This window comes from Vicia villosa, linkage group LG2 (assembly GCF_029867415.1).
Source record: "Vicia villosa cultivar HV-30 ecotype Madison, WI linkage group LG2, Vvil1.0, whole genome shotgun sequence".
Taxonomy (NCBI): Eukaryota; Viridiplantae; Streptophyta; class Magnoliopsida; order Fabales; family Fabaceae; genus Vicia; species Vicia villosa.
Window position 1 is genome coordinate 178,203,973 of NC_081181.1, and position 24,679 is coordinate 178,228,651.

At 35.5% G+C, this 24,679-nt stretch overlaps 1 protein-coding gene across 1 annotated transcript; it reads left to right on the forward strand.

Moving 5' to 3' along the window:
* The first annotated feature begins 4,261 nt into the window (after nt 1–4,261).
* On the forward strand, nt 4,262–5,197 carry LOC131647538 (albumin-2-like). The gene has a single exon (XM_058917426.1). It carries the CDS (start codon nt 4,289–4,291, stop codon nt 4,979–4,981), a length of 693 nt encoding a protein of 230 aa, XP_058773409.1. The 5' UTR covers nt 4,262–4,288; the 3' UTR covers nt 4,982–5,197.
* The last annotated feature ends 19,482 nt before the right edge of the window (nt 5,198–24,679 follow it).

Genomic DNA, 24,679 nt, shown 5'->3' on the forward strand with positions numbered 1-24,679 from the left:
TTGCTTCGGATTAGTTTAGGTCATCTTTTAACAAAACCGCACGGTTTGGTTCGGTTTGCGGTTTGTATTTTGTAAACCGAACCAAACCGAATCAAACCGCATTATGTTACAACCTAAATTTTACTTAACTCACATCCAACCCAAACTTAAACCTATTATACCTTAGCCTTATGATTACCAACAATTTTCTCATCCTTACACATATAATTTCAGTCCCGATCTTCTCAAATCTCTAATAACATTATCGCACCTTCTTTACCACATACATCTTCCTTCTTCTTCTATAATCTCTACTCTCTTATATTCTTTCTTTTTCACCTTCTCATTTTTATGTAAATGTTCCGTATTGTAGTTTCATTTTTATCGCATATCTTTTTCTCTAATCTCTCAACACTTTTTTTTCCTTTTCACCTTCACTAATCTCTCGTCTCTTCTATTTTTTTGTTTCATTATAATAATTTTTATATTGTTTTATGCTATTATTTTATGTTTAATATTTCATTTTTGTCTAATTTAATTTTTACATATTAAATGGAAAATTATTGTCAAAATATGACGAGTTTTGTTGTTATTTGATAGTGTATGAATATCTAAATACAAAATTATGTTGTCATCTATATGTGTACGTATGGCTCAATAAAATATTTGTAAAAAACCGAACCAACCGAACCGAACCAAACCGCATTAGTTTGGTTTGGTTTGGTTCGGATTTTTTTAAAAGACAACCAAACCAAACCAAACCGCACGATTTTTTCTCTTGCGGTTCGGATGATTTTTTCCGTCAAAACCGCCCAAACCGCACCGCGAACACCCCTATGTACAATACATCATTCACCAAGAAATAAAATCATATCTAAAAATAATTGGATTTACACCTCATTTCATCGTTTAGAACACGTAGGTTATCTCATAAGATTCATCGTGCTCGAAGCGGCACTAAAAACAGACCTACGGTTCGAAAGTTACACATCATTTAACTTTCCCAAGAAATAACTATCGCTACAGCACGCGGCGCAACCAAAGTTCGCGGCGCGACCTGAACCACACAAACACGTTCGCAGCGCCAACTCATGCACGTGGCGCGATACGAGAAAACAAGTACGCCTTCGCGGCGCCAACACATGGACGCGGCGCGACCTGAGCGTATCACAACTTCCTGGTTTTCTGCCCAACGGCTCGCGGCGCAAACAGAGGTTCGCGGCGCGACCTGGCGATTTTGCAGAATTACGGGTCTGCGTTCAGACTCTGCGATTTCACATCCTTTTGTACCCAAAAACGATTCCAGACATCGCAGACAGGCATATAATCATCGAATTTCTCATCACACATCATTATACATCAAAGCAGCACATCAATAACCAACAATCTATACAAATTCATCTATTATCCCAAATCATAACATACCTAACAATATCAAATCCCAATATACCCAATCGAATCGAATCATACGTTAATCCATCCTATTACCCATAATCACATAATAGAAATTAACCGGAAGAGTCCCCCCTTACCTTAGCCAAGAGTTCTTGATTGGTCTCTCCCTCCATTGCTCCTCTTTCATGTTCTTCGTGTTCCAAACTCTTTTCACGTTCCTTTCCCTTATTCCCAATTCTTATTGTTTTATAAAATAAACTTTAATTGGAATAAGACCTTTACTAACATAACACCCCCTCATTCCTTAACATCACACATGGCCCAACACCATAAACCATCCTTTTTCAATTAACTTCTACAAATCACTAATAATTCTAATTATTAATTAAATTTCTATTTAAATTAAAAATTAAAATATACGGGTGTTACAATGTTGATGAGAAAGGCGAAGAATGGGATGGTAGTCTGGATGGCAGTAAAAAGTCACTTTAGAGCAAAAAAGAAGTAGAAAGAGGGGATAAGGCGTCGAAGCAGGTAATAGTAGAAAAGGATGTAAAACTAAAGGCGGTGAACTCTGCAATGCCTGAACCGCCAGATGAGAATGTCATTTTCGAAAAAGTTAAGTTAGAAAAAGAGGTAACTAAGAAGGATTGTGTAGAATTAACATTAAATGTTGAGATTGACAGTGTGGTTATCAAAGGGAACGAGGGAAATGAAAAAGTGAAAAGGTAAATTGATGATGTGTGTTCATGAAGCTATGAAAGGGTGGGGCGTTGGTGAATGTTAACCCTTTGAAAGTTGGCCTGGTATCGGTGTCATCTGATCCTATATACTATTCCCTGCGCGATAGCGAATCAAATTTGATCAAATTGAATCAAAATAAGTTGAAACGATTAATCTACTGTTTTGGTTTTCCAACTTATCATCGACCCAAATAATTCCCAATTCCTACGCAGACTTTATTCCCTTTTCAATTATAATAACAATCATACATGTGCAATTGATATTACACGATAGATATTCCTAATTTTTTGAATTAAGCAAACGGACGAGATATAGCAATGGTGAATGAAGCAAACACGATAAACATACCCGGATTAAGCAAACACAATTAAAGTATAGGAACACGCAATCATCGAAATAAATCAATCAATCATAAGATAAATCAATCAACCCTATGATAAATCAAATTAAGCAAACAAGATATCAAAGAGAAGAATTGAAATAAAATTAATTTTTATCGGAAATTAAAACAACCTCAAAGTGTCGGTGGAAACTGATTACAACAGGTTAATCCCTCGGAATTAGTTCTCCATGACTAAACGAACAAAGCTCTTGAAAGTAAAATCATGAATAATGTATTCCAAAGTAATGAACAATGTTCGGCTGCATTGACTATAAAAACTAGGAATTTCCCATATAATTCCAACCGAGTCGAAAACATTAAAAATCAGCTTAAAATTGGCTCAAAACTAATTATTTCAACACTCTGAAATTTCAACGAATTATGTGAGACTTCTGCACTCCGAATCAGCTTTTGGCTTCAACAAAAAAGTTGTAGCTCTTTCTCTAAACTTTCCAACGCATATCAGAACGCGCAAAACGATATTTCGTAGCTCCAGTTATGATCTCCACAGTGGACAGGTATCAAATAACCGCTAAAGTTGAAAACAACATACGAAAATAGATTAAAAGCAAAGAAAGACTTAATTATAAAAACATAATAACAGTAAAAATAAACAAAATAAACTAGAAAAATATCTAAGTACAGTCTTAGAAAAATGTGCAGTAAAATGCAGTCAACAATGATCAACTTAAATTTCATTTCAAACAAATTGAAAAAATTTACATTCTCTCATTGTTGTTGGAGAGAAATTAATTTATCTAGGAAAAAGCTCACTTCTCACATTTTTTTTCTCTCTTGTTCCTTAGTTCTATATTTTCTCTTTACTTTTCTCAACTATTATATGTTCCCCTTACTATATTTTTTCTACTTTAATATTTTTTAAACATGCTAATATTTATTTTTTTTCAAATAAACTTATAGTTGTTTTTAAAAAATTTACAGTAGCTTTCTGCTTATAAAAATTCATTTAAAAGTTAAGAGTCATTTGGGGAAATTTATAAAACTCCTTCGCACTACTATTTTTCATTTCATAATTATTTTAAATTCTTAAAAGCGAATTGGAATCTTTATATTATGAAAAATGACAATCAACCTTTAATTATAAACGTCACTTAAATAGCCACTTTGGGAAACACATATATAATTTACGTAAGAAAAGATTGCTTAAAGCCTTTGGGGAACAAACAATTTTGTCTTCATTATATTATTGTTTGCACGAAGCCACGAACTCTATCGTGTGGGTTGGGTTGTTGCATTAATGCCAATTCTTTGAAAACCATGCCTTTTCTACAACAGATTAGTTTGTTCATACCAATCATGCTTTTACTACAACAGATTAGTTTCTTCATGCCAATCATGCTTTTGTCCTATACTATATTTATTTATTTTTTTTTTATTTATTATTATTATTATTATTATTATTATTATTATTAGAGTTTAATGGATATGCACTGACAGTGTAAAATAGTTTTACACTGTCATTCAATAGAAAACAAGCAATCTGCCATGTCATTAAAACTTTTTTAAAATAAAAGTGTTGTGTAATTGGATACATGGGTGTGATTGGTTGACAGTGTAAAACTATTTTACACTGTCAGTGCATCATCCCTTTTCTCTTATTATTATTATTATTATTATTATTATTATTATTATTATTATAATTATTATACTTTTTCCCTCAATAAATTTAATGATTTTATTTTTCACTGAATTCTATATATAGCCCTCTTCATTTTCCTGTATATGCTCACAACATAACCTTCCTACAATCTTGACTATATCTAAAAGATGACAAAACCAGGTTACATCAATGCTGCATTTCGTTCATCCGTAAACGGTGAAGTTTACTTATTCATCGATGATAAGTACGTGCTGTTGGATTATGCTCCTGGAACCGGCAACGATAAAGTGTTGAACGGGCCTAAAACTCTTTCTGCTGGGTTTAAATCACTTGCTGGGACAGTGTTTGGAACCTATGGAATTGATGCTGCCTTTAGCACTGATAACAACGAGGCATTCATCTTTTATGAGAATCTTACTGCTCTCATAGACTTCGCTCCTCACACCGAAGATGACAAAATCATCTCCGGTCCTAAGAAAATCTCAGACACGTTTCCTTTTTTTAAAGGAACCGTGTTTGAAAATGGGATTGACGCTGCATTCAGATCATCTAAAGGCAAAGAAGTTTATTTATTCAAAGGAAACCAGTATGCGCATGTAGACTATGGAAACAACTATCTCGTTCAAAGTATCAAGAACATTACCGCAGGGTTCCCTTGTTTCACGGGAACAATCTTTGAAAATGGAGTGGATGCTGCTTTTGCCTCTCACAGGACCAATGAAGCCTACTTTTTCAAAGGAGATTACTATGCACTTGTCAAGTTTGACCCAACAGGAACAGATGACTATATTATCGGTACTGTGAAGCTCACTCTTGACAATTGGCCTTCTCTCCGTGGCATAATACCACAACAAAATTAACTGTGACTGGTGTGATATCCTCATGGGACTGTGATGTAAGGAATAAAGATTATTGTCGTTGTTGTGTGTTTTATGTTTAATGTCTTATGTTTCTTGATGAAATAAAAAGTTTGGATCCATGTTGTTTCTAGTGTAGTAGTTTGTTTGTGTTGTTAATGTAAGGACATGCACTATGCAGTTTGCAGAGGGAAAAATAATATATTATTGTGTTTGTTCCTTATTTGGATCAGTGTATTGTTCATAAAATGTTACATCATGACTTCCTCAAATGTTACATTGTTCCTATGCTAACCCTACTCGTTTCATTTGTTGGTGTCTTTTTCTTTTCTTTTTTTTTCTTTCTATATGATCTTATTGAGTTAAATTCTTGAATTTATTTTCTATGCATGCTATCTAGTGTGATAATGCTATTTGTGTATGCCGTCAATATGATTAATGTGACAGACATTCTAGTTCATACATGAACCCCTACTAAGTATAAGTGATATTATCTTGGTTAATAAAGTGATTTTACCTCGATTTTGTAGGCGAGTGTATAAAAACGTGTCATAGAAATTGTGTGTCATTTTCCTCTAGGTTATTTGCTTACTTTGAAAAAAAATATGGGAATGATCTTGAATTCGATCTCCATAAACAACATTAGATGTGTGAAATCTATTTAGTTATATCACATTTTTTAGATTCAGCTTAACTGTATATTTTATTGCATTTGACAAATTTATTTTACAATTAAATATCTTTTGTAGATTAATTTAAAATAAGCTTCTTTTATTGTTTGATATTCTTTCCATTGCAATGACATCATTGATATTAAAATGAGACGTGATTGATTTTTCAATTAAAAACATAAATGTATTAAAATAATAAATAAAATTATTTAAATAAAAAATATCATTTGAAGAAAAATTAAAACTTTGTCATTTGATAACATATTTAAAAATCACAAATAACTAGTCATTATTGAGACCGGTTTAGAAACAAATTATTTATTAATTAAAGTATGAAAATTTTTGTAGTAAAAAAAAAATAGTATGAAAATTCTCAAATTAATAAAGAAAGTTTTGAAGAGATCTTTTTCAAAGAAGAATTTCTTTCGCATTGAATTGAACCTTTATTTTGCAAAATTCTTTTATTCATTTTTAATAATTTTAACATCTATAGTGAATGGGGAGATAGGATATTGCAAAGGAAATTTTATATTACAATGTATGTTTTTTTTTTTTTGCACTTTATGCTTACATACATTTATAGTGTTCTTTTAATATTATGATTTATATGAACTTTTCATGTATTTTCATGTGATTTGTTATGTCTAACATATTTGAACTAGTATAATATAATATTGCAGGGGTATAATTATTGTGTTGAGTTTTTGTGTTGTTTTTATTTGGTTAGATGTGCTTTTATGCTAATTTGTATTGTGACTTCTTTTTCTTTTAATTTTTGCACATCTCCTGTTCTGGGATGTGTCTTTTTTTTTTATAAGCAATAATATATTCAACTTCAGAGTACTAGGGGTACTCGAACCCGAATACAAAAAAACCGACCCACCACCTCAAACTAAATCACTGTCATTACAAAAAATCCAATGGGTATTTACACACCATTCATAGAAATTACACTGTAGCCTATTCGCATATATTTGGAGCCACCATCAAGAATGCATCTTGATTTTGAAAACCAATTCTTCAACATCACCCACTTCGTTCTTAAAAATAATCCCGTTACGAGAATTTCAAATACACCACACCGTTGTCAACCAAATCACACCTTCTCGAGAGCAAGAAGCCTTGCGCAACAGGGCATTGTGGAATTTAAGGAAAAAGCTACAACAAGAATCCCCTAAATGAATCTCAATATCATTCTTCTTCAAATCTTGCCAGCAGAAAATCAACCCCTAAATTGCTCTAGCAACTATACAGTGTATGAATAAATGGTTACATGACTCAACGACAGCATTGTAAAAAACGCACCTGCAATTATCCAAATCCTCAATAATGCCCCTCCGTTGCAGTAGATCCCGCATCGGTATTCGCTCATGTATTAATCTCCATCCTAGAACTTGAACTTTATGCGGAATTTTGGATTTCCAAATAAAACCAAGCGCTTCTTTTAATTGCATTGATAGGTCAACACCATCCCGCCCCTGCTCCAACTTTGCATAACAAGACTTTACCGAAAATTAATTTCTGGAGTCAAACGGCCAGACAACCCGATCAATAATAATAGGAATTGGTGAACAGCCCCGCAGCAAAACATCCAGTTCAGCTGCTTCAGCCAGTAGCTGATTGTTATTCTGCATAACATTATACGCAATAAAAGTAGCTTTTAAATTAATATTATTTTTAATTGTGTTGAATTTGCAGGTCAAGAAATGATGTTTCAACTATTTTATGCAGTTAATTATAAAGTAGAAATAATATTGTTGGTTGGTGTCACAATTTTATTAGTTAATTATGTAAATGTAAATTTATAGTTTGTTTTTTTATGAGCATAAGATAATGTGTAATGACTATAATGCATGACAATTTATATTTTAATGTCATATTCATTTGTTTTTATGTTTTTTGTTAAAAAAAATTGCATCAAGAGTATTGTAATTTTTAATCTAAAATATTTAATTTTGAATAGTTATGTTAATTTAAATTAAAAAAATTAAACTCTAAAATAAAGTTAAATAAATATAAATATATTTTTTTAAAAGACATAATAAGTTGTTGCAAAACGTAAATTATACCAAAAAAAATTGTTGATGAGATATAAGCGTTGTATCGCAGATAAAGAAACAATTTATTGCAACAAAACTTATTGTTTTTTTTTTTGTGTAAGCAAGAATTTCATATAAGCGAGAACTAAGGGTTCTCGAACCTTGATACACAAGAACGGAACAAGTCCGACAAAAAAAAGCGATATTACAAACCAATTAAATCACGACATAAAAGACAAAGGGTCTTTACAAAAATCGTAAAAGTTATAATTGGAGTGAGCAATGTCGCCGAAGGAAGACCATCTCCAACTTAAGATCTTTATATTCCAAACAATATTGTTAATATTCCAACCGCCATTCCTAAAGCAATGGTCATTTCTTGTTAACCATATTATCCAACAAGTGGCTAACCAAAACACCCCCAATTTTCCCTCCTTGATTCCTTTTACCCGCCCGTTGAGATATCATTCCATAAAAAACGGCTTGCATTCTTCCTCCTTCCAACACGGGTAGTCCACCCACAAACCAATTTCCTTCCAAATAACCTTAACCACCTCACACTTGAAAAACATATGGTTCATTTCCTCCAAATGCGAATCACAAAAAACACAATTCAAGTTAGGTGTAGGAAAATTAATACCTCTATACTCTAAAAGATCTTTAGTAGGAAGCCTATTCACAAAAAGTCTCCAAGCAAAGGCTTTAATCTTAAAAGGGACCTCCATATTCCAAATCTTCACCAACGCGTCTTCGTTCTTCTTAAGAGGACCATAAGGTGTCCGTAAAGAAGCATACCGATGGTAACACGACGAAACCGAATAAGACTTTTCCGGATCAAGTAACCAACAAACGGAATCATTTTCCTCATTCAAACCCCCAAAATTCTCTAAAAGAGACCTCAAATCCGCCACTTTTTCAACTAAACCCGCTTGCTCCACTTCCGACACCGAGATTCCTAAATCTCCCCACTTCCACACCCCATTACACCAACCTCCCATGGCCGCTATAGAAACTTTTTTCAAAGAAGAAAGAAGAAAAAGTTCCGGAAAAGCCTCCTTCACCGGAATATTAACAAGCCAACTAACCTCCCAAAAAGGTGTAGAAAAACCATTGCCCACTTTAAATCGACAATTGGAAACAAAAAGATCATAGGCAAAAGAAGTACAATTACTAACCTTTTGTAAATCCCGCCACCAAGAGGAAGAAGAAATAGGTTTGAAAGAAACTCCACCACATAAGGCATGCATACTAACATCACCATACCGAGCCTTCAATACATCTCTCCATAAAGATCCCCCTCCCTTTACAATTCTCCATCTCCATTTATTTAGAAGAGCTAAGTTAAAATCCTTGATATCTTTAATGGCTAAACCACCATAAAGGTATGGTAACGTCACATCTTTCCAACATACCCAATGGATGCTTCTCTTCTCCGCCGTACCTCCCCATAAAAAATTACTTTGCAACTTGGTAAATTCTTTAACTACTTTAACCGGCATTTTGTAGAAAGACATAGTAAAGATAGTTAAAGAACTTAAAATAGATTTCAAAAGAGTTATCCTACCTCCAAGGCTAAGATAGCGATTCTTCCAACCGTTTAAACGCTTTCTCATCTTGTCCAAGAGAGGAGACCAAGTGGATTCCATTCGAGGATTGTGACCAATAGGAATACCGAGAAACACAAAGTTGCTATCTTCAATCTTGCAAGAGAGGTACAAAGAAGCGGCCTCCAAAAAATTCGGCAAAGTGTTAATCCCTATCAATTTGCTTTTGTGAAAATTAATGCCGAGACCCGATACTAACTCAAAAGCCCTCAACACAATCTTCAATGCCTTAACATGCTTCCAAGACCCTTCTCCAACCAACAAAGTGTCGTCCGCAAATTGGAGAATATCTACACTACACCTCCGCTTAATCATAACGTTCTCATATTCACCAATTTCAATAGATTTCCGCACCAACCTCGAAAGAGCTTCGGCCACAATCACAAAAAGAAAAGGTGAGAGCGGATCCCCTTGCCTAAGCCCTCTCTTCACAACAAATTCCTTTGTGGGACTCCCGTTAACCACCACCGACATGTCACTCTTAAAAACCAATAATTCCATCCATTTCCTCCATTTATGACCAAACCCCATTTTAATCAACAAAAAACGCAAGAACTCCCAAGAAACTTTATCATAAGCCTTTTCAAAATCAACTTTAAAAAGGAGACAAGAAGTACCTTCCTTCCTAGCATAGTCAACCACTTCATTTGCCACCAACACTCCATCAAGCAATTGCCTTCCCGGAACAAAAGCACTTTGGCTATAAGAAATAATAGTATTCAACACTAATTTCAACCTTCCCGCCAAAATTTTTGCCATAATTTTGTACATACACCCCACTAAGCAAATTGGTCTATAATCGTCCAAACTCAAAGGGTTGGAAAGTTTAGGAACTAAGGCCAAGAACGAAGAAGTAACCGCTTTTGATAACTCTCCTCCCACAAAGAAATGATCAAAAAACCTCATGAAGTCTTCTTTCAAAAAAGACCAACACCTTTTGATAAATAGAAAAGAGAATCCATCCGGTCCCGGACTTTTAGTTCCGCCACAACATTTCAACGCTTCATTAATCTCATCTTCTTGGAAAGGTCTTTCGAGCCACTCTTTCTCCTCTTCACTTATACTATCAAAATGAATCCCTTCTAACAATAGGGTCGCTCCTTCCTCCTCTTCGAATTTATTTGCAAAATGGTGGAAAACATGATCTTTTATATCCTTAACCGATTCTAGCATCCCTTCCGAAGTGTTAATAGGACCAATATGATTATATCTTCTCTTCTCCTTCATGACTTTGTGGAAAAAACCGCTATTGGAATCTCCCTCGTTAAGCCACTTTAAGCTACCTTTTTGAACTAACATATTCTCTTTTATACGCAATGTCGTCCAAAACCGACTAGTAGCTTCTCTCCTATTAAATAAAATCTCCGGTTGAATGTCATCCCCCTCCGCTTCCAACAAGACATTCCCATGATTAATGGCTTTAACTTCCTCTTGAATATCCAAATTGATTCTACCGAAAACTTCTTTATTCCACCATTTAAGTCTCCCTTTAAGAAGATTGAGTTTTTGTTTCAAAACAAAATCCCCTCTCCCTTCCACCTTGAAACTCTTCCATTCTTTTTCCACAAACTCAAAAAAAGAATTGCAAGAAAACCATTCGTTGTTAAACTTGAATGGCTTAGGGCCCCAATCATTATAATCAACTTCCAACCAAATGGGACAATGATCCGAAACATCTCTCTCCCCTACCAATTGCCCCACCACCCCCCAATCATTAATCAAATTGTCCGATACAAGGAATCTATCGATTCTACTCATGGACATACCGTCGCCGCTATACCAAGTAAACTTTTTACCTTTACAAGGCACATCCACCAACCTAGACTCCTCAATGAAATCCGCAAATTCTTTTAGCTCCATAGAATTAACCGCCACCCCTCTCCCTTTCCTCTCACCACTCTCCTTGATAGCATTGAAATCTCCGCCTATAACCCACTCACCATCTTTAAACAACTCTTTCAACTCCAAGAGTTTCCACCAAAGAATCCTCTTTTTTGCAATGTCACATGAAGAGTAGACGTTGACCACGTAGAAAAGAGTATTATTCTTCCGGAAATTAACACCCAAGAACCCCTCCCCTTTAAAGCTAGAAATGACTTCCAAACCTTGCTCCTTCCACAAAGTCAAAATACCGCCCGATCTTCCTATAGAATTAGAGAAAGAATAACCGATGTCTTTGTTTTTCCAAAACCCCTTCGCCACAAAATCTTGTAAATTGGAAATTTTAGTCTCTTGTATCAAAAAAATATCCGCTTTACTTCTAAGAATCAAAGAACTAATTCTTTTCCTCTTCAAAGCATTGCCACCCCCTCTAACATTCAAGGTACCTATAATCATGGGAAACAAATTTTTTTCTCCTTCCCTCCACACTTTCTCAACATAGCAACATCTTCCAAGACTTCTAACCTCTCTATCACCTCCTCCTCCTTCCCCTTATGCACCACCCCCAAAGCCCCCATGGCCTTCCAAATCTTCGACCCGGCTTCCTTGTCCAAGTGTCCCCATTGCCTCAAATTATTCCTTTTGATGTCGCTGCTCTCACTAAAGGCTTCAAGGGAAAAAGCGCCCCTGTGAACAGCATCCCTATCCTGTATTGACCTCAGAGAGAGAGGAATGTCATAACCGCTCCTGGAAGAAGAAGAAAGACCCGCTACTGCCACAGTAAAAGAACCACCCTGTTTTCCTCCCCGCTGCCCGCCAACCACAGAATTTCTCCCTTTGAAAAACTTCGCCTTCCGAACATACCTATTATGGAGAGAACCTCCGAGCACCGGAAGATTCTTAAGGTTTAAATGTTTGTGACGACGTCTCTTGCGTTCCTTAACAACCGATACAGCATTATCGAAAGATCCCACGAAACCACCCTCAACCAGATTAACCCTGCTGTCGGGTAAAACAGTACCATCCTGTTTCTCCAAATAGAGCGAGGCTTCAGGAAAAATACAGAGTGGAGCCTCCCTTGTTGACAGAAGGAGAAGCAACTGAGTCCTTCACAAAAGAACCAGAGGCTGCCTTAAGCCTTGCATCCTGATCAGACATAGACGCCAAGAAGGAATCCCCCAAAACTTGAACACAAGGCTTGGACAAGGCTGCTACTTGACAAACCGACCTGCCCGAACCGCCAGAAGAAATCTGGGAACTAACATTCAACCCACCCTCGAGATGCTTCGCCTCATGAACCACCCTAGGCTCCAAAACCGCGCCCTTCACCGAAACAGGATCAGCCGAAACAATACCGCGCCCACCCCCTATTGATACGGAAACCTCCTTAGGGCTGGTAAAGTCTTCAATGTCGTCATCCGACCCAGCTAGAAAATCATCCGAACCTGCATCAGAAGCTGACAGAGCCGAATCAGCGCAAGAGGACGCAGAGTTACATCAATTGCTACCTTTAACCGGTTGAAAGCCATTCTCCTCTCTAAGCACCAAGTCAAAATCCTTATTATCAATCGACACCTTCAGAACTGCTAACAAATTGAAATCAATAGGCATCGATATCCTCATTCTAGCTACCGCGAAACTCGAACCAGCTGCCGTGGATTCGTCCAAACACAGGAATTTCCCAAGAGAATTGGCTAACTGAACAAAAAAATCCTCCTTCCAGGCATGAACCGGCACCCCGAAAATACGAATCCACACGGGTCTCTCTGCCTCAACATCACCTGCCTCCCATTTAGAAACTTTCTCAAAACAGTTTGTCCACCAAGATTCGTCCTCTCTGATAAAGTTATCGTTGATGTCGCTCTCAGATTCTTCCAATAAGCATAACATATCACCTAATGGAGTAACCTTAACATTGTAGTACCCTTCCATTTCAAACTTAGTTTGCAGACTGTGAGTTGAACCTGCAAGAAACACTCTGCCCACATAAGCTTTACTCAACCTCTCCACCACATCTGCTGAAGGGGTATAACCCACCTTACAACTCTGATCCAACGGAATCCCCTTATGCCTGTTGTTAACAACCTCCACAAACGACCTATTCCAGTGACCCGCTACAGCTCTATTAGTCCTGAAGGAAACATCTCTATCCGGCTCCAAACCAACCCTCGGGATCGGCCCCGAACCCCTCCTCGCTCCCTCCTCCTTACGACCAACCGGAACCTGACGAAAGAATCTAGGTTCGTTGGCATGGATTTTTTCCCCCGATGATAACATTATCGAGCAGAACAGCCAAAATCCTCGCATCTTCTACCTCCGAAAACCTCGCGAAACCGAACCTCTTGCCCACCTTATTTCTCTTAGGAGCAATCGCAACTTCCACTACCTTGCCTATACAACCAAACAAATCGAAAAGGTCCTTGGCCTTGGTTGAATCAGGGAATTCAGAGATGTAGAACGAGGAAATCCCCTCAGAGAGAGGCCCAGATAGAGACCTTCTGAAAGGGAAAGTATCCCACATTGGCACCCAGTTCCTAAAAACCCTTCTCTTGACCTCCGTCCAAGACTCCCCTCTACCTCCAAAACCGCCCCTCATTCCAGAACAGCAGAGATAGAGACAACAACCAGGATAACCACCACACCAGAACAGGGTCCCAGTCCACACCCAACCTCCAACAGAACACAGTAAAACAGCAACAACGAGAAAAGATACCGAAAGATCTCCCCACGGAAAACGGATTTCGCGAGGAACTAAAGGCCCCAAAACCCCTTTTCCACCAAGGTCCCTGGTTCTAAAACCAGGAATTTAAACCGAAAATGAAAAAAGGACAATGGGTAAACCCTCAGAACCTGGAAACCAAAAGAGGAAATCTACAAAAAACACACAAAACAAAACTTATTGTTGATAAAAACCTGTTTGTAACAACAATAGTAATTGTTGCAAAAATATTAGTTATGACGGCAACATCAAAAGCTATCACATGCAACGACATTTGTTTTTTGGTTGGGAAAAATACATTTTGCAATAATTTTGTATTTTTCTCAACAAGATATATCGCTATCAAAAATTAAGTGATTTCTGGTAAACAACCGCTAGTCCTCCAAATTCTATATGTTTGATAACTTACAGGATCGACTAGATTGATCCTAGGACACGTGTCTAAGTGATGTTATCTTTATGATTAAATTCATATTGTGTATCTACTTTATTTGACAAGGGTTTTTAAGTTTAAAATTGACAAGAAAGTAAAAGAACATATAAAAAGGGATTAAAAACTTTAAAGACTTCGACTGTAATATAAAAGAAATTGACGAAGGTGTATAAATAACTTGTATTAATAAAGTGAAAATAACATTGAAAATAATACTGGTGTTAAACGTACATTCTCAGCAAACTTTTTCTCTTACGCTTGGTACTTGAGTATATTTTGAGTGATTTTGTACAAGTTGAACACCCTGAATCCTAACCTTAAGACTCCTATTTATACTAATTTGACCCTAACAGTTCTTTTTCTAACGAAATGTCGCGTTGCTCCTTTGCATGTATTTCAATTTTCGGAGGCTTCCACGCATCCCTTTGGCTGAAACGAATCACTTTGAAATTCAAATATTCCCGCTCGAAACTCTGGAACGCAACCAACGTGACTTATCGAAATAAATGTCTTCGAAATATCTCGAACTATCCTCAGTCCTTATTTTTTGAAACTTCGAGGACATTTTAGCTTAAGCTCCAACTCAACGTAGAGAAAAAAAAAAAACTCCCATACGAATAAACTTTCAGAAATAGCCTTGCACAACCATTTCCTATCTTTTCTTTCGAAAAATACTATCTAAATTACTTCGACTCAGATTGTCGAAATCTCCGGCTAACACTTACCCAAAATATCTGTATTCATTGCATTAAGAACATAAATAATTAACTTTTTTTTAAGAATGTTGTGTATTTAATGCATTGAATCTAAGATATTTTCTTTATTTGAAATTGTAAATCAGTATCCCGAGGACACTCGTTAGCATGACCTTAATAATAATTATAATAAAAATAATATATTATTATTATTATTATTACTATTTTTATTTTTATTATTATTATTATTATTATTATTATTATTATTATTATTATTATTATTATTATTATTATTATTATTATTATAAACAAACTCGTGCAACACATGATTTTGCTACGGATTGTGGTTTCAAATGAATTTGTAAGTTTTAGGATGTGGTTGCATATATCCCATTCCTCCATGTGTGGTTTTCCGTAAAATATGATTCGAATCTCTATTTTATAAAAAATGTCGACAAACCTTTAACATAGGAACGTCACTCGGAGAGCGATAATGGAAAACATTGATTCGAATCTCTATTGGTAGTTTGTACTATATGGTGATAGTAGGTTGTTGTATTAATTCTTACATTTAATCACATGAAAACTGACTAAAAACCTTTAATTATGAACGTCGCTCAGAGACCTATTTTGGGTAATCCATTTGGTTTTTTATGGTCAGATACACAGCTATTACAAATGCCATCTTTAATGTAATGTAAGGGAAACCAACAAATTTGGCTTCATTATATCATTACACGCCTATACCCTGTTGTGAGACACTGCCAGCTCATTTAGGAACATGTTCTATTTCAAAACCTTAGAGTGATATTTTGACAACTCATTTATATTTTCTTTTACAAGATTCAATCCAATATTTTAATAATTTAAAATCTATGATTTGAAATGTGTTTTTCTTCTTATATAACAAAAATGCTAATAACTAGATCAATTTTTATTAAAAGAACTTCAAAGTGTCGGAGGAAACTCATTACAGCAGGTTAATCTCTTGAAATTAGTTCTCCATGATTAAACGTACAAAGCTCTTGAAAATAAAATCATGAATAGTGTATTTCAAAGTAATGAACAATATTCGGTTGCACTAACTATAATGAAAATTAGGATTTCCCCATCTAATTTCAATCAGGTCGAAAAACATTAAAAATCGACCTAAAATTGGCTTAAAACTAATTATTTCAAAACTCTGAAACTTCAATGAATTATGTGAGACGCACTTCGAATCAGCTTTTGGCATCAACAAAAAAGTTGTAGCTCTTTCCCTAAACTTTCCAACGCATATCCGAATCCGCAAAACAGCATCCCGTAGCTCTAGTTATGATCCACACAGTGGACAGGTACCAAAGAACCGCTAAAGCTGAAAACAATAAATATATATATATATATATATATATATATATATATATATATATATATATATATATATATATATATATATATATATAAATTAAAGGCAAACAAATACTTAATTCTAAAAACATAATAAAACAGTAAAATTAAACAAAACAAACTAGATAAATATCTAACTACAATCATAGAATAATGTGCAATAAAATGCATTAAACAATGATCAACTTAAATTTCATTCCAAACAAATTGAAAAAAAATTTACATTATCTCATTTAGTTTTTTTTTTCTTAACAATTTATCTATAGCAAATATAAGGGTAATGCTAACTTGTACCCCGATGGCACAAGTTAAGAAATCTAGTTTTAAAAATTATGTTTTAAAAAATAGATTAAAGAAATTAATTTTATACTTTCATTAAAATCAATGCACAAATTTCAAAAAAAAAATTTCAATTAAATCTTAACTTATATCCTTAGAACACAACTTAGCATTATCCAACATATAAAAGATATACGACATCATAAAGTTATAAAGTTGATAGTTACTTTTAAAATTTTATATAATTCGTTGGAGAGAAATTAATTTATCTAGGAAAAAGTTCACCTCTCACATTTTTTCTCTCTTTTTCCTTAATTTTATGTTTTCTCTTTACTTTTCTCAACTATTATACGCTCCCCTGGGTCAAGTTACTATGCATAGAGAATAATCTATGCACCATGCATAGAATAATCTCTGCCCTTGGATCAACATTTTAATCTAAAGGTGAATATTAGGCATATATAACATTTTCTAAAAAGGAAACCTAATCTCATTCTCTCGCTCTCACGATTTTGGGGCTTCGGATTCTCTCTCGCCGCCACCACCATCATCGCACTCTCTCTCTCGCCGCCACCACCAGCATCGCACTCACTCTCTCTCGCCGCCACCCCCAGCATCGCACTCTCTCTCTATCGCCGCCACCAACAGCATCGCACTCTCTCTCTCTCGCCGCCAACACCACCATCGCACTCTCTCTCTCGCCGACACCACCACCATCGCACTCTCTCTCTCTCTCTCTCTCTCGCCGCCACCACCATCGCAGCACCTTCAACATCATCATCTAGGTAAGATTAAATCTTTCTTCCGATTAGGTCGCGATTTTGTTTCAATTTGTGTTTTAGTTACTACGATTAGGTCAGATTAGGTCACGATTTTGCTATATTTGAGTAATATGTATGAAATAGAGTAATATGTATTGAGTAATGAGTGGTCTACTATGAGCACTATATGTCACTTGCTGAGTTATTACTAGACTGATTTGAGTAATATGTATGAAATAGAGTAATATGTATTGAGTAATGAGTGCTCTACTATGAGCACTATATGTCACTTGCTAAGTTATTAATAGACTGATTTGAGTAATATGTATGAAATAGAGTAGTATGTATTGAGTAATGAGTGGTCTACTATGAACTAGACAATTTACAAACACGGTGACAAGTTATATTCCAAGGAGTATATGCTTCTGTGGAGGAAGTTCTAAAACTCCAGTCTTCATTATTCACTTGTCTTCTTTGTTAGTGATGTTAGATTTTATTTTGTACCTCTGTGGAATTTGTTTATATCAATTATCTAAAAACTATAGTTGCATGTAATTTTTAATATTGGAGGAAAGAAATCAGCTAACTGCTGTAATAACTACTTACTTGAAAAAGAACCTTTTGGTTTTCTTTCTATAGTTTCTAGCATATAACATATTTACTATATAATGAATTTGCCTTTGTTCTGGTTCAAAGTCGATGTTTCCATTTTAAAACAGGGACACAACTCTAGGTGTGTTTTTCTTTTTAAAATTATAGGTGCTGTGCCAAGTCATTAATTCTAGTAAATATGAGTGTATGGCCTATCAGTAAGTAGATTTAAGGCAGCCAGAGCTTAATGGATCTAGTAAATATGAGTGCATGGCCTATCAGTAAGTAGATTTAATGCAGCCAGTGCTATTCAGCTCCCACAGTGATAGGGTCTAAGAATGGGTAGTATTCATTATGGAGTCAGTTAAGTTTGTAAACAATCCTGGGCAAATTATCTGCAGTTACTGTTAGTTGACTGTTGTCTTAGTTTGTCAAGGAAGAGTCTATATTTCAGTCCCAAATTTTCTACCTCAAATGCAGCATGTCTTTAAGTTTTGATTTAAATTCGGATTAGCTATCTATTTTTCAAGTAATACTTGTTGCTGCTGATAATACTTGTTCTTCTCCCATAATACTTGTTGAGTAATATGTTGTGATAATCTTTTTTACTCAAGTAATTGTGACAACTTAATAATTCATGTTGAGTTACACAATAAATTGTTGAGTTACTCAAGAAAAGTAATGACACGTGTGAAGTAATTACATATGTTTTTTTATCGTTTGACACGTGTTAGATAGTTTTATTTATGTGTCTTGTTCTCATATGTGTGTATAATCTGAAACTTTCGGAACAGAATAGCATGCTTCAAATAGATAAATTGTTAACAAATGCTTGTATATTTTTATTTTTTCTTTGTGAATCTAGAATAGCATGCTGTATTTGAATTTGAGTGAGCAATTCTACATAAGTATCTAGGATTGTAGTATGACATCTTATTGTAGTATGTTCTGTTCCTTGCTTATTGAGTAATATGTTGTATGGACAGTGTCATACCCCAAAATTTGCCCATGCTATTTTTCATACATAAAATCAAATCAAAAGACAAAGCTCCAAAACACACTCTCCTATACAAAAGCTCTGAACTAGGGTTTGATTAATTCGATGGAAAATCATTGAATCAATGGCTCAAGGTGGTTCCATAGGGTCACTAACATCCCAAAGTATCTCCATATAAAGTTTCAAGTCAAACAGAGCAAATTTAGTCCCTCAAATCCTGATTAGGTCAACAGTCGACTCTCAAGGGCAAAACAGTCATTTCAAGTCAATATATAGTCAAAACTCAAGATATTTGGTCAACAACATCCTCATAACCCTAAAATCATCATTTGATCAAGGGTTGATCATGATGATGCAAGGAAAGATCAGAGAAGTCAAAAGTCAAAGTTACTATTTTGGGCATGAACTGAAAAAGTCAACCAAACTTTGAAAATTCACCAAATATTCATACTTCATCAGAAAAATTCCCACCAAAGCTCATTTTGAAGAGAATTCATTCCTCTATCCAATGGTCCAAGAATCAGAGCCCATAGGTCAATGGTTTAAGAGGTGTGGCTTCATACATTATAGGTCCTTTTCAAAAGTCAACAAAAAGACATTTTTTCAAAAGGTCATAAAATGAGAACGGAAAATGATTTTGATATAGGACCAAAGACATTGGTTAGAGGACTCTCTAAGGTTTCCAAAAAGTCCAAGAACACCTCCATACCTCAAGAATTGAGAGAAATACACCTTGTCAAAGTTGGACTATTTTTGAGAAAAAATGTGAAAAGGAAAGGTTCAAAATCCAAAATTTTCCAAATGGGCCTATGATTTCTTCACTCAATCTCCATTACAAGCCCATGCACGCCCCCCAAATCATACTTTCATATTTTATATTATTTTTTATTAATTATTTTGTGATTTTAATCATCTAAAATCATGAATTAATTATGAAAAATAAAAAAAAATACAAAAGATATGATTTATGCCTATGCTTCAATCATCATTAATCACACAAATATCCAATAATCAATACCAAATTCGTGCAAATCAAATTAGTGAGGGAAATATTGGATTTAGACCAAATTTGGAAACTAGAAAAATCAAATTCCAATCAAAATTGCAATCAAAGATTCATTGAGATTTCATCCAATTTTATAACCCTAATCCAGTCTCCTATATATATACAAACAATTCAGATCACAAGGACACGAAATCTGCAGCCAAAGAAAGTGAAACCGAGCTCAAGAATTCACAAAAATCTCAAACTTCAAAATCAAGATACAGGGCAATTCAAAAGGATTCAATCGTTCAAGGACCCTCCCAGAGCCTCCCTGAATCTATTCCACTCCTCACACGCAAGGGATACGTCCAGAAACGTACCAAATTCATCACGGTTTGCACCTTTCTAAACTTACTCGATTACCTCATAATACGCATCATAAACGAATTTCGTTTGCATATATGTGATTATTGGGATGTGTTCATTGTTTCTGAATCTTTAATTTGAATTCTGGGTACTATAATTGTGTTTAGCCATGAACGAATATCTAGGGTTTTGTTTAGGGTTTTCTTGCACAGGTCAAATTGAACCAAATTAAGGCCATAGGTAAGTTTGTGAGGTCCAGACGAATGTATTGGTGGCCTTGCGAAATTTTTTTGTATCGGTTTGCTTGTATTCGTAAGCTGCAGGGTTATAGCAACGGAAGCGTCCGTTGGTAAAAGCTAGAACCAGAGCTAAAACGACGGAGGAGAGGTTGAAGACAACTACGTGGCGTCTCCTCACTGGATGGCTTTGGCGCGCGTTTTTTTTCAAACCCAGGTGGATCACATGCGTTATGAAACACCTGCTACGGTGCTCCCTCATCATCACGTCCATTCATCTGAACAGCCAGTTGATCCAACGCCCTTGGAGACGCAGGTGCACCAAGATCCACACGCCTGCGCAACACCTGACCAAGATAAGTCTTTTTTGCAATTTTTTTTACTTTTAATTATATAGCCCTTTTAATATATATATATATATATATATATATATGTTAAATTAATTTTTTTTTTATTATTAAACTAATGATAAGTTTTTTTAAAAAAAAAACTTTTTATAATAATATTTATTTATTTATTTTATTACTTATTTAATTAATATACATATTTACTCTATTTTATTTATAATAGTTTTATTTATATATTTAATATTTACCACTTACATATCTATTTTTCACATTTGTTTATATTACTTCTAAATAATTTTATTTTCATAATCACATTTATATGTCTCATATATAATTATATTTTTTTTATTTATTTTATTTTCTTATTTAAATTATACTTATTTATTTTATTTATTTCAAAAATTCATATGTATCGTATTTTAATTCCAAAAATTCATAAAAATTATTTTTTACCCTCGATTTTCTTATTCCGATTTAATTAATTAGGTCGAGAGACCAATAATTAATTAAATCGATTGTGTTACGTTAATTCAATTTTTGCCCTAATCAGGGTTTACGAGAATCTGCCCTACACTAAAAATCTTCTTCTTCTGTGCCTTTTCAGGGTTAGCAATATGATTCGCCCCGAACGTGCGCCTTCAACAAACCTCGAAGATAAGTGTGCTGCTTTATTTAATTTTATTCTTTTAATTAATTCGTTGTTAGGGTTTGCCCTGCCTTCACATATTTTCTGCCTTATTTCAGGGTTTACCTTCAAGGCAACCTTCGCCTAACAACCATATCAGATCAAATACGAATCGAAGCTAAGTATTATTTATGCATGCCTTATCAATTTATTTTCCTCTCATTTTTTTTATCCTGATTATCTTCGAATTAGCCATACACTCACTCAACTTTTATTTTCTGTCTTTCAGGGTTTGTGGATTGCCAAAGCCACGCGTTTGGTAACCCTAAATTTTATCCACTTGTATTTTATTTTTATTATTATTACTTGTGACAAACCCTGATAAGGGATCCACTGGTTTCAATTTCCCCTCCCCTTTATTGCTTTATATACTGCGTGGTTAGTAAAATAGGGAGTGCAACCCTAAATTAATTAGAATAACTAAACACAAGATAATATAATTTGAATTGAATCACATGATTGGTGCACACACGCACGCTTTGGGGTAACCCTCTCTGTTGCCTGTTGCCTGTTGCCTGTTGCCTGTTGCCTGTTGCCTTCGTTTTTCTGCAGAATAAGCCATGTCCCTCGAATTCGAAGATACCTCAGCCGTGTTGCCTCGATAAAAAGGTCACGACCCTAATGATGCTGCCTTCGATACACAAATGACCTCGACCCTCAGATGTTGCCTACGGAAAAGGCTGAGGTATCTTCTGGCTGCCTACGAAAAGGCTTATTCTGATCCTTGCCTTAGACTACCTGCCCTTCTATGGCATGGGACAGTCTTATGGCAAAGGATATTTCGATGACCCTTAAACCTCCAAATGGAAGGCTTCCTGCCCTTTTATGGCAAGGATAGACCCTTTCGCTCTGAAAGGCTGAAAGAACAGATTTCTCAAATATAAGGTAAATTGCTCTTAAATTGCTTTGCCTTGCTCTAAATATTTTCAAATATTCTTTCTCAAAATTCTTCAATATGGCTACGCTCATTTACGAGCTAAAGTCCATATCTTCTTCTACCTTTCTGAAACAAAAAGAGCAAAGCAAGTTAAGAGCCCATGGATAACCATGGATGCAAAGGGTGCCTTACACCTTCCCTTTGCATAATTACCCCCCGAACCCTATTTTATTTAAAAGGTTTTTCCTGTTCTTTTAGCCTTTCTAATTAATTTGGATAAAATAAAAGTCGGTGGCGACTCATGCTTAACCGCGACATTTCGATCGATAAAAAGTCAGTTCACCGTATTACAGAACTGGCGACTCTGCTGGGGAGAATTTTCTTATAAAAGAGGGGTTACCTTAAAAGTTTAGGATTCACTTAAATGTTTTCTATTGTTTGCTTTGTTTGTTTTATTTTTCAGGGGGCGTTTTGGGAATTAACTGAAGGACGAATCCTATTCCCGGATTCAAGAACCCTTAAGATTAGGAGTGGCATAGTCATAAGGACCTCTTTCACATATGTGGGAGATGAGTCAGTATGAAGTTCACGCTTGAGTTAGGACTCCATAGCATATGCACACCTTTCTCAAATGAGGGAGGTCTATGTATGTGTCTGTGGGTGCGCCGGAGCTCAAGGACCTTTAGTTACCCTTAACCCATCCTGGCCTTTAGGAACGTAGTGGGGGGACTACCCTTGACAAATGTTAAGGACTAGTCGCTACCCGATGCTACAATTCAGATAGGTTCTTTCTCAAAGTATCATTGCATGGTGCAAATGCATCATGTCCGAGGGTGCTTTAGAAGGGCTTACAATTCTGGATAACTTGTAGAACCTGTTGCTGAAATCTCCTTATCCATAGAAATGCCCTTGGGAAGGACACCTGATCTAAAACTCCATGCAAGCCTTAAACCAAAAAATTGTGTGATTTGTGTGGATTTGTTTTTCTGTGATGCATCATGCATACATGCATTCATGACATGGCTAACTCATCTCAAGGAGAAAAAGGTCTTTTAACCATAATTTGTTTTGTAGGTTATTTGAATAATGGGAATCCTAATCAGAAAACCTTTCTTCCTCAACTTCAAGAAAGTACCTACTGCATTAAGGCTCTTATGTGATGACATTACTGGCTCTCTTATTCTTTCTGAATCTCTCAACAAACTGATGAGTTTAATGCGAACCAAAGTGGATGAAGCTCTCCTCAATTCTATGATGCAATTTTATGACCCTCTTCTCCATTGCTTCACTTATAGAGATTTTCAACTGGTACCTACATTGGAAGAATTCTCTTACATAATGGACATGCCCATACCTGATCAAATCCCTTACACTGGTGAGGAAGGAGGTCCTAAGTTGGAAGACATTGCTGCTGCTCTACGCCTACCAAGATCAGAAATTAACAAAGTTTGGATTAACAAAAGAGACTACTCTGGGATACCTGTGGATTTCTTGATCGAGAAAGCTAAGATCTTTGCTAAAGCTTTAAGCATGGACGCCTTGGAAAGTGTTCTAACCCTGTTGATATATGGACAAGTTCTTTTTCACCGCTGCGACAAAGTTGTTGATAGGGCTGCTATCAAAATCTTCCTTAGCAAGAATCCTGTTCCTACTCTACTTGGTGATTTATTGCATTCCATCAACGCTAGAGTGACAAAGAGACGAGGTTGTGTTCTAGGGTGTATCCCTCTCTTACATAGGTGGTTTATTTCTCACTTACCCCGATCCTCAATAAAGAATGAAGAAGGTTTGACTTGGATTCAAAGGATTATGGAGCTTTCATACGACGACATCATTTGGTATCCAAAGAAATTCGAAGGAGTTCAGTTATATGACCGCTGTGGAGAGTTCCCTAATGTGCCTCTTCTTGGCATCCATGGAGGAATTACCTATAACCCTATACTTGCTCGACATCAGTTTGGTTTTGCTTTAAAAGATAAGCCCCGCTCCATATATCTTAGTGCGGAAAATTTTGACTATGGTTCAGATACAACTGAAAAAAAGAATCGCTTCATTAAAGCTTGGTATGAAGTAAAAAAGGTGGGTGCAAGAGAATTGGGAATGAGGATCGATACTCCTTCAGATCTTTACTTTAAATGGATTTATGACC

Bases quoted from the DNA above. Each gene is read 5' to 3' on its own strand.
- LOC131647538 (XM_058917426.1), top strand. From the start codon at position 4,289: ATGACAAAACCAGGTTACATCAATGCTGCATTTCGTTCATCCGTAAAC.